This window comes from Excalfactoria chinensis, chromosome Z, assembly GCF_039878825.1.
Source record: "Excalfactoria chinensis isolate bCotChi1 chromosome Z, bCotChi1.hap2, whole genome shotgun sequence".
NCBI lineage: Eukaryota > Metazoa > Chordata > Aves > Galliformes > Phasianidae > Excalfactoria > Excalfactoria chinensis.
Genome location: NC_092857.1, coordinates 6104366 through 6118595, shown reverse-complemented (window position 1 = coordinate 6118595; position 14230 = coordinate 6104366). Strand labels below are relative to the sequence as shown.

The 14230-nt window shown below is 38.3% G+C and overlaps 1 protein-coding gene across 14 annotated transcripts in view; it reads right to left on the bottom strand.

Annotated features, from left to right (window-relative positions):
* Window positions 1–14230, bottom strand: part of CELF4 (CUGBP Elav-like family member 4) — a 716695-nt gene that overhangs the window by 606187 nt on the left and 96278 nt on the right. For all 14 annotated transcript variants that reach the window (XR_011905957.1, XR_011905956.1, XM_072358990.1 and 11 more), the window contains exon 2: window positions 12124–12206. Coding sequence is in view for 12 of the 14 variants with exons in the window: in XM_072358990.1 (XP_072215091.1) it covers window positions 12124–12206 (83 nt within the window). In the remaining 2 variants the exon portion in view is untranslated. The remainder of the gene's footprint in view (window positions 1–12123; window positions 12207–14230) is intronic.

The window sequence follows — 14230 nt, the reverse complement described above, 5'->3', positions numbered from 1 at the left end:
TCAGCCAGATTTGGTGGAAAGCCAGAATGCAGCCCCAAAGTGCTAATACCAAGAAATCCAAGTATTAGTAATGAAGGAATCTGATTGCAATGCTACCCAGAAAGTCATCAGCAATGGCAGATATGGAGAGTAACTTGAGTTGTCAGTCAGAGTTTGTGTGCTTCAGAGCAAAGAGGCACTCAAAGAAAGCTGGATTCCCCAAAGTGAAGAAGTTCAACCACATAACCCTGGCCCAGGAATAAAGAAAATGACCTTCCAGCTCCCCTGGCTGCATCTCTAAAATGCAAGCACAGCTGAAGGGAGGCAGCTATACAGGACAACTAAAAAAAGAGGATCAGATTCTCATTTGAGCTGCAGTGATGTAAATTAGCTTAACTCCACATGAGTCCACAGAGAAGATCTGAATTTATGCCCGGTAAGCAAGAGAACAGAATAGGAGCCTCCCTCACTGGAAAGCACATTTCTTAGCAGCACAATGAACATCACATTAGTTTATCCAAACCAAAATAATTGTAAATACCCAATTTATCTGGACCCGTTTGTGCTGTCTGCTTAATTGTTGCACTTCACTCAACAAGGACAATGAAATTATTTTGGACAGGCTCACTTTAGAAGCATTACCACTCTGCTATTGCAGCTTGAGTATAGATTGCAGATGGAAAAGGTTTAAGGCTCAATAAAATATAAGACAAACACATAAGCAACAGAGATACATTTGAGATTCTCATTGGCACCTGAGACATTCTCTTTGAAGGGGGTCATTTCTACTTTTCACTCATTCACATTCATAGAGACCATAATACAATTTCCAAAAACAATATTGAGCCCAGGAACAAACACATTTTCTGCCAAGATTCTCTCAGCAACCACCTTATTGTTGGATGCAAATGACATGCCATACTTGACTTCTCCAGAAATACAATACTGTCAGTCAAAGAAGATGTCACTGCAACTTGCTGTTGTTCAAAAGGCGAGCCTGTGAGGCTTCTCTACCACCATCTCCCTTCCTCTATGCAGATCAGACACACAAATCAGTCCCCAATTGTACTACAAAAAAGGTAAAACAGAGTAGAGACTACTGCATAAATAAACCCCTCCTGACTGCCTTTTCTTTTTTTGGGCAACATGAGAACAGATACTGAGCGTCATGATTTCAGAAAACACCAGATTTACAAGCCAGCTCTATACACATAACATCACAGATGGAGAAAAATCTCTCTTGTCTGGAAAATAAATAAATAAATATATGATCTCCCAAGCAGAAGTGGTTGGGAAGCATAGTATTCTGCCTTAGCAGCTATAATCTCAATTTATTTCATGAGGCAGACATCATGTGAATGTTTCCAGCAAATCTACAAAGGATAAAAGAGGTCGCAAGGACAAACATGCAAAGTAAGTTGGAAGGGAGGAGAAAAGGAGACAATGATCTAAAGACCACTGAGACAATAGGAGAAAGTGATTGGAAAGTTCAAGAAAAGTAATTTGAAGAAATTAAGGAGTTATCCTCCAAGAAGATGAATAGGCCTGCTGCTCAGCTGAAATATCTCTACACCAAAACACAAAGCTTTGGAAACAAACAGAGTTAGTTGGAAGCTACTGTGCTACTAGAAAATGATAACATACTTGCTGTCACCAAAACCTGGTGGGACAATTCCCGTGACCGGAGTGTGGCCATTAAAGGCAACAACCTGTTCATAAGGGACACATGAGAAAGGAGGAGAGATGGTGTTGCCCTCTACACCAAGAAAAGAATGGAGTTTGAAGAGCTGTCCTTGAGGAGTGGTCTCAAGAAAACCGAAAGTTTGTGAATGAGTTAGAGACCAAGGCAGCAAAGGGAGCCTCATGACTAGTGTATACTACAGGCCACCTGATCAAGCAAAGCCTGTTGATGAAGCCTTCTTTCTCCAGCTACAAGAGGAGCAGAGATTTCAGGCTCTTGGCTTGCTGGAGAACTTCTACAGCACAACACACTGGAAAAGTAGTGTAGTGAGTTGCTGGCAATCCAGGAAGATCCTGGAATGCGTCAACTTCTTGAGCCAAGTAAAATACATTACCACTAGGGGTGATTCAATACTGAACCCACTGTTCACAAAGATAAGTGACAGGATTGGAGGCTGCCTGCACTGTAGAGAGCATGAAATGGTGAAATTCACACTCTTGGGAGATATGAAACATACAAAGGTGCTAGCTAAATGAGGGTGCTAAATGTTAGGAAAGAGAAATTCCAGCTCTTCAGGGAATAAGTCAACAAAACCTCCCAGGAAACTCCTCAGAGACAAGGGAGCAGAGTAATTTTGGCAGATCCTTATGGAAGTTTTATTTAGGGCACAAGAACATTCTGTCCCCAAGTGTAGGAAGTTTGGAAAGCAAGTTAAGAGACCAGCATGGCTGAACTGGGATCTGCTGATCAAAGTGGAGAACAAGAAGAAATTGCACAGGCAGTGGAAACAGAAACAGGTACCCTAGAAGGAGCATATGTATGTTGTTATGCTGTGTAGGGTTGGGTTCAGGAAAGTCCCCCACAACATGCTTCTCTCCAAATCAGAGAGAGATGGACTTGATGAGTGGACTGAGGAGGAACTGGTTACAACATCATACTCAGAGAGTACTGGTCAATGGCTCAGTGTCTGGAAGGAGATTAGTGATAAGTGGTTTCCCTCAGTACTGAGGCAATGCTCTTTAATGTCTTCATCAATGACACTAACTGTGGGATTGAGTGCACCCTCAGCAAGTTTACAGATAACAAAAAGATGCATGATGAAGCTGACATGCCCAAGGGACAAGATGCCATACAGAGAGACAAGCTCAAGCACTGGACTTAGGAGAATCTCATGAGGTTGCAAGATCATGCAACCTGGGTCATGGCAACTGTCTCCTATGAGGACGGGCTGAGAGACCTGGGGCTGTTCTGCCAGGAGAAGAGAAAGCTCTAGAAAGACCTGGCAGTGGTCTTTCAGTATTTAAACAAGGGCTGTGAGAAAGAATTCAATGGAGTCTCTAGCAGGGTCTGTTGTGATAAAAGAAGATGGTTTCAAACTAAAACAGGGAAGATTTAGATTGGTTATACGGAAAAAGATTTTTATACTAAGCTAATGAAGCACTGGATTAGGTTGCCCAGAGAGGGGGTGGATGCCCTGCCCTTGGAGACATCCAAGGTCAGGTTGGACGGACCAGACTCGGAGCACCTGATCTAGCTGCAGGTGTCCATGTTTATTGTAGGGTAGCTGGACTGGTTGACCTTTAAAGGTTTCTTCTAACTCAGACTATTCTATGATTCTGTGACAATGCTCTTTGGCCAGACATGAGGTACTAGTGAGACTACTGAAAAAAGACACTAAATAATGCAAAAGACATGCAACCTCTCATACTTTCACCAAGAAATATCTTGACATAGAGGATGATTTTAAGTCAACCATATAAAAAAAAGGCACAGAAAATCTGATCCCAGTTTTACCACCTTGGATCCAAAGTGTTATTCCATTGATCAAAGCTGTGAATGAAATCAGGAACTCATGCCAGCATGCCTTACATTCTACATGTTTACCATGTAAAGTCTCTACAGTAACAAAGAAATGACTGAGCCAGTCATAAACCAAGAGAAAAATAAATTCACTCAATTTGTTTAAGGAAGCAACCTGTGCTTGAAATGGATTAGTTATAGCTGGCCAAGACTTGCTCTGCCAAAATCTGCCTAGAAAGACAGTGGCAACAAATAAATAAATAAATAAATGAAATCACCCAACATGCCAAAGAAAATATGCAGTGGAAACTAGCAGAGACTTTGAGGTTTGCAGTTCAGAATACCTAGGGGGAAAAGAGGAGAGTAACTACATTCCAGAAACAGCGGGTTCATTCAGAGCTGAAAATATGTGAATCTCAAGGTCAAAATTTAGTACAGAACTCAAAGGAATTTGAAGGTGCAGGGTTTTAAAAGGAGTTGTATTTTAATGAGACAAGATTTTTTTTAAGGGTTGACATGATGGGAAGAGGAAAAAAAGAGTATAGGAAACAAGATACAAGAAGTTCCTATTAAAGAGAAAAATGGGAAATGCACTTTTCTTATTTGAAAAAAAATAGGTTAGGCTTAATTTTGTCCTTGTACTTACAGAAACTAATCAGAAAGATTTGACATTACTGGGAACCTGCCAAGTGCGGCTACTCATACATGCAGTGCCACTATAAAGCTCTAAATGCAGCTACTCAACAGAGCAAAGTCACTTCAGATATCTACTAGCCTGAACTGATAGTGCAATCTCATGACCAGTCATTTCGCACAACTTTCTTCCTGCCAAACAGTGTAGCACAAGTGAAGCACAGAAGCTAAATGGGTTACATTATGTCAAGTCCTATCAAAAGTTATCCATATGTATATAAATGGGACAATCTTTGCCACTCCCTAAAGGATTGAAGCTCAGCTAATTCTTTAAAAGGTATTCTCAACTTTACGCACAGTTTTAAGTTTAATGCATGAATTGTGATCTTAGATAATTTAACACAGGACACAGGAGTTTTTTTTAATAGATCTGCATCTACCAACTGTGTTTCTTATGTCAAGGCATGTAGTTTATCTACAGTACAACTGATAGTGTGTACTCAAGCTGTCTATATGTTCCTAGCCCTGCTAGCACAGGGAGAAGCAACAGAAAAAATGTTACAGTCATGATTCAAGTCCTCATTATCTAAATGCCCCTGGAATTAGTCATAGAGTGTAACTGCTCTACAGCATTTAAAAACTGTGCTGTAGTGTTCTAATTCCTATTATATATGGTAGTTAAATTAAACCAGGCTAAAACATACCTCTGTTTCAACAATAGTTTTAGTGGCAGGCACATAAACTTGATCTACTGGTTCTGTGTATGGTCTTCAACTCTTATTTTACTTTGTTTTACTTTATTTTTGGACAGAATTATTTTTGTCCTGCTGTGTATACTGAAGAGTGTAGAATATGTATTCACTTTATAAAGAAAAACAGAGTTGAGGTTTACACCTACATAAGCTATGGGAAGTACAGCTGCCACTATTAAATCAGTGGTACAGGTAGGCATGTTACCACTGATGAAAGCCTGAGTCACATAACTATACAGCATCTTCACTGAAGTGCTTTATTGCAATATTATGCTGGTCTTGCATGACAGATCAGTCTTTACAGGCTTTTCCATTACTGTACAGTGCAAATATGGGAAGTAGTTATTTACAGAGAGGTTACATTATAAACAATGACTATTTCCTATCCCACTAGGTAGTATCACACACACTATCAGTCCTACGACTGAACAGATGAAAAGTTAATTGACTGTTAAACAGTGCCTGTTTTTTTCTTCTGCCCTCTCTCTCTATGAGAACACAGAATTAGAATTGGAGGTCTACCGCTTGGAAGTTATTCCTGGTTGTATCCCATTTTTCCCTTAATAAGTAGGGCGATACAACTGGAAACTAGACACCTAGTATTTAGGGCTCATTAGTACCTAATGACTGACACACTGAAACACCAAGGAATCAGCCATCTCTAATTCCTACAAGCCTGAGCTGGGACTTCTCTCTAGAAAAAGCCCATGAGAGCTACTGAATGGCCCAGCAGGTGTCAGGAATGCTTAGTATTTTGTGAGATCAGATATTCGAATGCAAAGATTCTTGGTAGAAATTTGTTTCTTCTTTTAGAGCTGTGGTACTGGTTCACGATGACATCATTTCAGCAGTGACAAATATAGCTGAGTCTGCTCTTTCCTATGCCATATAAATCCCTTGACCTCAATCAGATCACTGCTGATTTACGCTTGTGTAAATGAAGTCAGAATCAAACCCATGGCATTCACAAATGTAGGCCAGAGTAAGCATTACTCACAGACAAGAGACAACTCCTTGGAGGGAGAAAAAAAGATCATTTTCATGTAAATATCCTTAATAATAAGGAACAAGAGATAGAAATAAGAGCATGAATGAAAGGCAATCAAGAACAGCTCTGAGATCAGACTTGCTTCCAACTTTATGATGCAGCATCAGCTGCACTTAAAGAAGCTAAGCCCAAAATCTGACCTACCTGAAACTTGTTATATATTGTTTTTCACTGGGGATCTATGAGCTACCTCAGTCCCTAGACTTGGTTTTGAAGGTAGCTGAAGGTGCTCAGCTGCTTTCAGGATCCAGGCTGGTTTGATTGTAGTGTGCTATGAAAATGAAAAAAGTTGTGTCTTTTTTTTTTTTTTTTTTTTTTTTTTTGTAACTGAGATCCAGGTTTGCCCTCAAATCGTTACACATTCTCTATTTATTTATGCATAAACGGTGGCACGATGGCTTGGAGAATAGCAGCCCTTTGATGGAAGGTAAGCTTGACTAGCCTATGGGAGTTTACTGCTACGCATATAAATGAGGACATACATACAAATATGCAGAACAGACGAGTGAAAATATACAGCATCTCTTTAAAATGAAATACTTTGATTGCTCCAATCACAAGAAGTTGTAAAACTACCCTGAAGAATTAACAGCCTCAGTACATGCTAACTACATCCATCATAAATTCGTCTTTAGTTTCTGTTATCATATCACTGCCTCTTGGGACCCCCAGTCCTGTCATCATTTGCCCTTTATAATTTATTCAGCTTGTACTTGCCTGAATCCTTTCTACTTATCATTCATCTTTACAGTTGTACATAAAATTAGATTGATCCTCCTATGGCAGACATGTCAGAGAAAAAAAAGTTGTCACTGAATAACACAAAGCAAATGAAGGTCCAGCAAAAGCTTTTGTTGAATAACTTGAAAATCATCCTTTGAGAGCCTAAAGGTGTCAAATAAATAGAAGGATAATACAATACTACCTTCTGCACTTATTTTTGCATGCCATTTTTCACGAGTCACCAAGTTGCAAACAATTGAGAAGCCTGGTTCTCATTTTGCATATCTCAAGATAAGCTTGGTCAGCCACCACAACTGTGATGAATAAACCAGCCTTAGCAGAGATAAGAGTATGCATCCAACACACTAGTTCTGTTACAATGCTTGCACTGTGTCCTTTTCCTACTGCACTCTTTGGACTGGGTGGCAGAGAGAGAGAGTTTACTTTGTATTCTGGAGGCTGCTGTGTAGTGATACAGAAGCCAATCTTTAACTAGTGAAATGGAACTTTAATGTTTACCAAGCAGATAGGACCCAGGTGTTTCATCTCATCTGGTGAACAGAACAGCACTGTCAAACTATAGGAGTTTTTAGTAAATGGAAAGTGCATATGGTTTCCTCTCTCTCTCATTCCCTCCTCTTTCCAAAGCAAAATCCAAAAATCCTTTTACTGTCTGGTCAGTCAGAAGAAGGAAGAGAGAAAAAGAAAATATATCTTTTTAACCATGACATTGACACCCACAAATTTTAGAGTGCTAGAGAATTTCTACAGAGCTGTTTTTCACAAGACTCTTACCTCAAATCTGTTTTTATTCCTTTTCATCTTCATTTTTAACTTCAGAAAACAGACATGTTTCTCCCAGGGGAACAATTAAATGTGTTTTCTTTCAAAATCTAAAGGGCATGGTGAGCAGACTGTGCATTCAGCAGGCTACTTTAATCAATGGAACCCATCCAGCCTGCCGCTGCTGACCAAATTGCAATTTACATTGGTAGATAAAACTTTTGAAATGGGAAGATCCAGGAACATAATAGCAATTTCTGGCATAACACAGTATGCAGAGTGATATGTGGCTTAATGGTTTTCTAATAAGTTTTTGTTTTTGTTTTTGTTTTGGGGGGGGGGGGGGGGGGGGGGGGGGAACAAAAACAAAAAACAAATCCAAAAACCAAAACCAAAAAACAAGAAACAAGTATAGACTAAAATTATAGAAAGTTATGCTTGAAAAGTGAAATTCATGCTAAATGGGCAAGACTTATGAAGTCCACATGACACTCATGTCTAATTTAAGCCTCATTACAGACATTTAAGAGAAGCTAGATTTGCAAGACCTCCTCCCTCCACTTCTGATTCTCAGTGGTCTTTCCGGAACCTGAACACACAACTTGTATTTCAGACTTTCTCTCTCTCTCTCTCTCTCTCTCTTTCTCTCTCTTTTTTTTTTTTTTTTTTTTTTTTTTTTTTTTTTTTTTTTTTTTTTTCCCCATGTGCTTATTTATTATTTTTAACTTGGTTTAATAAGTGTCTTATGTGCCCACCTGTCTTCTAATATTAAAGATGCATATTTATTTATTTGTTTAAGAGAAGTGATGGTGAATAAGGCAGAATGCATTTTTATCAAGATGTTGGAAAAGTTAGAATGCCAGTACCATTCATAAGAAATCTAATATTGTTATGGACTGAGAAATTTATTAAACCCTTAGGTAGTACCATTTTCCTTTTCAGGAGGAATAGCTGCACTATGAATACCAGGTCTGTTTCACAACCTAAGTAAGCCCTATGAATTGCTGAGGTTAACATTTTCTTAGCTACTTAATTTCATAGTTATTTTCTGCAAGTATTACAGGAAGGTTTTAACATTATGCAAAAAGGCAGTGCCTCCAACCAAGTATACATGGACTTTTCACTGGCAGTGCCTGAGAGCCACAATGGAGCAATGCTGCTGTGCTTATCAAATATGAGCTCAGTTTATTTGTGCCATAAATAAAAGTAGATCTTGATAGTGTAATTACATTTCTCAGCATTATCCTCTGCCATTCGCTTCAGAAAGAAAAAAAAAAAAGAAAAGGGGGGGGGGGGAGAGAAAAAGTTGCCTTCATGATAATTTGTAATCAAAATGACTATGCTTAAAACGTAATTTTATTTTCCTGATTTCATTTCCTGTGTAGGTTTGTGGGACAAATAGACAATATTATTCAAAATTTGCTGGCAGAAATTTTTCACATCCTTTCACTGTTGTTGTCTAGATCACTTCCCCACCTCCAAACCGTGCTTTCCCCAAAACCAAAGACTGTGTTTCTAATGCTGAATTTTGTCAAGGAGAGATATATCAGCATCAGAAATCCCATGGGTGAATCAACTTTTACTTTCCCTTTCTCCTTTCCTCCCTACCAAATTACTCTTCCTTGCCTAATTTGCTTTTTATGATGTTGGAAATAAATGTGGTTTCCCACTATGAAGGATTAGCACAGATTATGGTGAACAGTGTTAATTATAGGTGGGGAAAGAGAATTGTGCATCTCTCCAATCTGTTCTTGATTTCCCTCGTGCCTGTCTGGCTGGTAATAAGCCTCCTTTAATCTGGCAGTCCCCTTGGTGAAATCAGCACCACGGACAGCAATATTGATTGCTTCTGAGAAACCATCACAGCTGCTCAACCAAATTACCTTTGATATGTGACCTTTAATGTAATTACTGCAACATCAAAGCATTTCTATAAATTATTAAAGAACTAATATACTTCATCATCCAGCTACTCTATTATATGTAAAATAAACAATCACAAGTAAATGCTTTAATTTGAGATGTCCGATGCCCACAAAAGTGCTCTTTACACACACACACACACACTCCTACATTAACCTTCAATTTTAGGTGATAATTTCAAACTGTCCAAAAGAGAATAATTCATTTAGAGGACGAAGATTCAACTAATAATTTTATGTTTTACATTCCACTCTACTTACTTCATGATTCCTTCTTGCACAAAAACAAAGTGCCATAAAGACTTTATTAATAAACACATACCTGCCTGGAAGTCTTTTGATTATTCCACAAGATGACTTTATGTCCCACATATAACATAAAAATATGTGATACATATTTCTGTCATCTTACAAAGCACATCCAGAAAGTAATTACTGTAAAATATGTGCGTGTAGCCACTCCACTAAAAACACAGTGACACATAGCTAACAGGCAAGGCGTCTGAATCTGGACACAAATTCCTAATGCTTCACCATTTCCATACATTAGCATTTATGTGCATATTATTAAAAATGACTCAGTTCTCTATTTTAGAATACAAGGAACACAAAGAGAAATGTTGTAGGAGAAGATGAATATAGAGTTTACTGATGGAGGTGAAAGAAGCATTCTGATTTAACTGATCATAGTAGTACTTTTTCCCCCCCACCACATCAGGCTTGTTAATTATTTTTGATACTTTCTCAGTAGTGGTGTCTGTGTCAGACACTAGAGGGTCAAGATAAGGTGTTACATGTGTCACTTTTGAACTCATGTGAAAGAAGACTTAGACCCTTGACCTTTATGAATGCTTTTTATTTTATTATGATGAACTATTCTTGATATTGTTGGTGGATGTTATCCAGCACAGTCAGGTAAGTCATAAATAATTCTTAGCTACTCACATAGGAATCATAAAACTGTATCCAGGCATAATAGTTTATCAAGAGACAAGGCTGGTTTCCTTAAATAAACTACAGTGACATCATTCAGAGGATGAGTTCAGAAATTTGGCAGAAGACTGTATGCAGAGGGTTTGCTGGTGAAAAGCAAGGTTTATCCTGAGGCAAGCAGAACAAGAAGTGAAAGGGACAGAAGAAGACAGTGCTCAAGACAGTCAAAATCCAGGCTGCAATTTCAGAGGGTTCACTGTTCTCAGTTTAATCAGATACATATGAGTCACTTCAAAGTACAAAAACAAATAAAAAAAAGCATTCTGAAATCAGCATGGTCAGTATTGTCTGTATGGCATAGAAAAGACATAAACCAATGAACAAATGTTTTATCTGTATTATAGAATCAAACAATATAATCTGTTATTTTGTACATCTTTATCCTAGTTCAACTTGTGGAATTTTGTCACTGTCCAAAGCAACAGTTTTTAGTATAGGAGTTTTGTGATTTGGAATCCTTAAAATGCAAGCCAGGATTCAGAAATATAAACACACAAAGAAGTATATTTGTGACAAACACCAACATTAAAAATAAGAATAAATCTACACATTAACATCCAATGTTAACTTTCAATCTGTGGCTAACAGGTTTCTAGAAAAAAAATAAAAAAAAAAAAAAAATCTGAGGGAGTTGTCAGCTGACAGAAATGTATTTTTAGGAAATGAAGTATGTATGTATTTACATAAGGTATGGCCTTCAAAGCAAAGATAGACATAGATGAACAAGTGTGTGGGCATCTCTGCAATGGCAAGGTGGCAAAGAGATAGGTAAATAGACCCAGGATGATGGAAACAAGCAGACCAGAAGCAACACTTTCTTCAGAAACAGAGCAACTGGTTTATCTTAAGTTTTTTGAAGTGGTGGCTTACGGGTAAACGGGACTCATTGAACACCAAGTAATAAAGCAAAACTTTGGATGAGTTTCCCCTTGATTCAGGCAGAAACTGAGACCCTCAAGATCTCAGTCTTAGCTACTTGATCACCAACTTTAGGATCAAACCAGACTTGTTCTGGTTTGCAGAATACAGGAATCCTGAACTCAGCTGCTTCCTATCTGGATACAACATCTGAATTTAAATAATCTCTCCCTCTCCCTTCTCTTGGTTACTGCTATTCTGGAAACCCCTCCCAGCAGAGCAGGTCTTCCCCACGTAACGCTGATTCTATTTTTATCTCTGGTTGTGTTGTCTGAACCTTAGATCTTGCTCATGTGAATAATTTTCCTCATTATCTTGTGTTCATCTCCTCTCTCTCTCTTTCTCTTGTCTCACCGCCTTTCCAATCTGCTACAGCTGTTTGAATACTAAAGCAACTGAGTCAAACCACTTTGTCATCAAGAATATGTTTTCTTTCTGTGATAACTCAATAATGTGATCTGTTTCTTGATTTCTCACTACCACGCCATGCTTCAGAGAAGAAAAACAGTAAGAGTTAACACGTTGTGAGCAGTTCTAATACTTCAGTGTAACAGACATAAGCTTAAAGCTTTTCCTCACCTGAGTAAGTCTGGTAGAATCCAATCCACAACAAGTTAATTATTACTTTGCTCCTGCCAGGAGCCAGGAAAAGCCTGTTCTTTTTGTGCATGGATATACTTTGGTTGGGTTGGTGATATCTTGATTTTATTAGCACTATGCAAATAGTAAGCCATTTAAGCAACCAGAGACATTATGCTTCCAAACTCAAGATGGGAACTCCATATGTAATCAATTTTAGATTTTTAGAAAAAAAAAATAAAAATAGATGTATTTAAAATATAAATAAATAAAAACAAAAACAGATTAAAAAGAAAATCAATCTGAACTCACCCCTGGCAGTGTCTTCTGTTCATGCAGTGCACTCTGGGCCTTTAGAGCAGACTCCCTTTCGCAGTATGTTAGGAAGGCACAGCCTGTAAACAATAACAGCAAAGAAACCACCTCAGTAATAGTAGTGTTTTGGAAAATATTTGCTTAAAAATGAGTTGTGGAATAAACCTCTTTCCTATTGTCACCCATTTCAGTACATTAACCATTAAATCTCTCTCTAGTAAGTTAGTAGTAAAGAATCTAGAAACTAAGCAGTCATCACTTCCACTCGGCCCTTGCAAAAAGTGAGCAACAGCAAAGATATAAGTGTTCATTTCTGTTTGACTACGTAATTATCAGATACAAAGAGATGTGCAGGATCTGGGATCCTCAGAACACACAAATTACAAGGTGGTTTATGAGATCCTTCTCCAGCTCCAGTGTCAGCACTGGGGACAAGTGCGTCAGGTAAGAGGTATAAAAGGACTAAGGACTTCCTACTGCAGAGAACTATGACTATTGTTTAGCCTGACTTGAATCCAGAGGGGGTCTTCCAGTTTGTATTCACACCAGAAAGTCACCTCCCTGAAGATACTCCTGCAAGCGTCCATTTTCTTTGTGTGCATGAATAGAAGCCAATCACAGCAAAGCCCAAACAAGTAAAAGATCACTGCTTTGCAGATCAGCAGAACTTCTGAGATATTTGAATGTATCACATATATTTGCTTCTTCCAGGAAGCTGTCTTAACTGCAAATGGCAAAACCCCGTCGTAGTATGGCAGAGTAAAAACCCTACCACACCTTCTCAAATCTATTCTCGTCTTCTCATATAACCAGTGAATGTTGCAGTATTGTCTATTAGCTGTGCATGTATCTGCTGTGATCAGACTATCCCTTCTTACTGCAGTATTCTGAAAACCTGCCAGTTCCTGCAGCAAAAGAAGTGCTTGTTATGCAGAGAATATTTTCTTTGAAATTACAACTTAATACCTGTAACCTCATCATCTCTCTGGTGTGTGGTTAAGAAATCTTTCAAGGTCTAGGCAGCAAGTCCAAACTGTAGGCATCTTCCAAGAGGAACACAAGTACACATAGACTGTCAAGAAAACCTCATCTTGACCCACTCATCTTCTTCCCATGCATATGAAAATGCATTATGTGAGTTGACAACAGACTATGGACTCCTTTCCTTTCAATTCTAACACCCACTATGATATTTTGTCCATAAAACAGACAAAGTTTTATCCAAATTTCTTGGACAGCATTTTATGAAGACAACTCACTTGTCTTCTTTTCAGCAATTTTAATAGATTAGTCTGCATGAGGGAATAGGGAGAATTCATAAAATTTCTTAAAGATTACTTTGTGGTAGTCAACCTACTCTCCTCAAAATGAAATGACAAACTCATTCATTTTTCAATTTAACATGGGAAAAAATAGTTTTTCCCCTTCTTCTTACCCCCTATTGCTTTTTGAAGGTCTTGTTCCTTTCAGTATATTCAAGCCAATCACATTTATTATGTCTCAATAATTGATATTCTCAGAAGGAGAAACTGACAGTCAAGGAAGGAGACTGAACAAACAGCAAAAGTTTCCATCCTCTAATTGGAATTATTTGGATTCATTCCCCTTTAACTTTAAATGGATGACTTTTCAGTCTGCATTTGCCATGAAAGGGAAAGAAAATGTGATAGAGACAGTTTACAGCTAGTGGAGGTAATAGATTGAAAAGGATCCTTAAAAGTCACCCATAGCTTGATAATCAAATGGGAAACTATGCTTAAATTTAATTTCAGTGCTAAATCACAGGCTGAGTGCTCTCTGTTGACTAGACACAATAAGAACGTCTCCCTTTAGTAGCAGACGTGGAGCAGCTGATACAGTCTAATTAGGCACATCATAGTGCACTGTTATAGAGATAAACTATGCAGTGTAAAGCTCCCATAATGATAGCTATATTTTTTTCCTTATTGTGATGGCCATGTCGACAGTTCAGGTTAACAATGTTGTGACTTTAATTCAGATGGAGTAGGAAGGCTTTCTCTCTGAAGGGGTGAGGTTTCCTTTCAAGATCTGCAAAAAGTGTGCATGGGGCCAAGTTCTCATCAGGGATCAACCTCCAGATGTC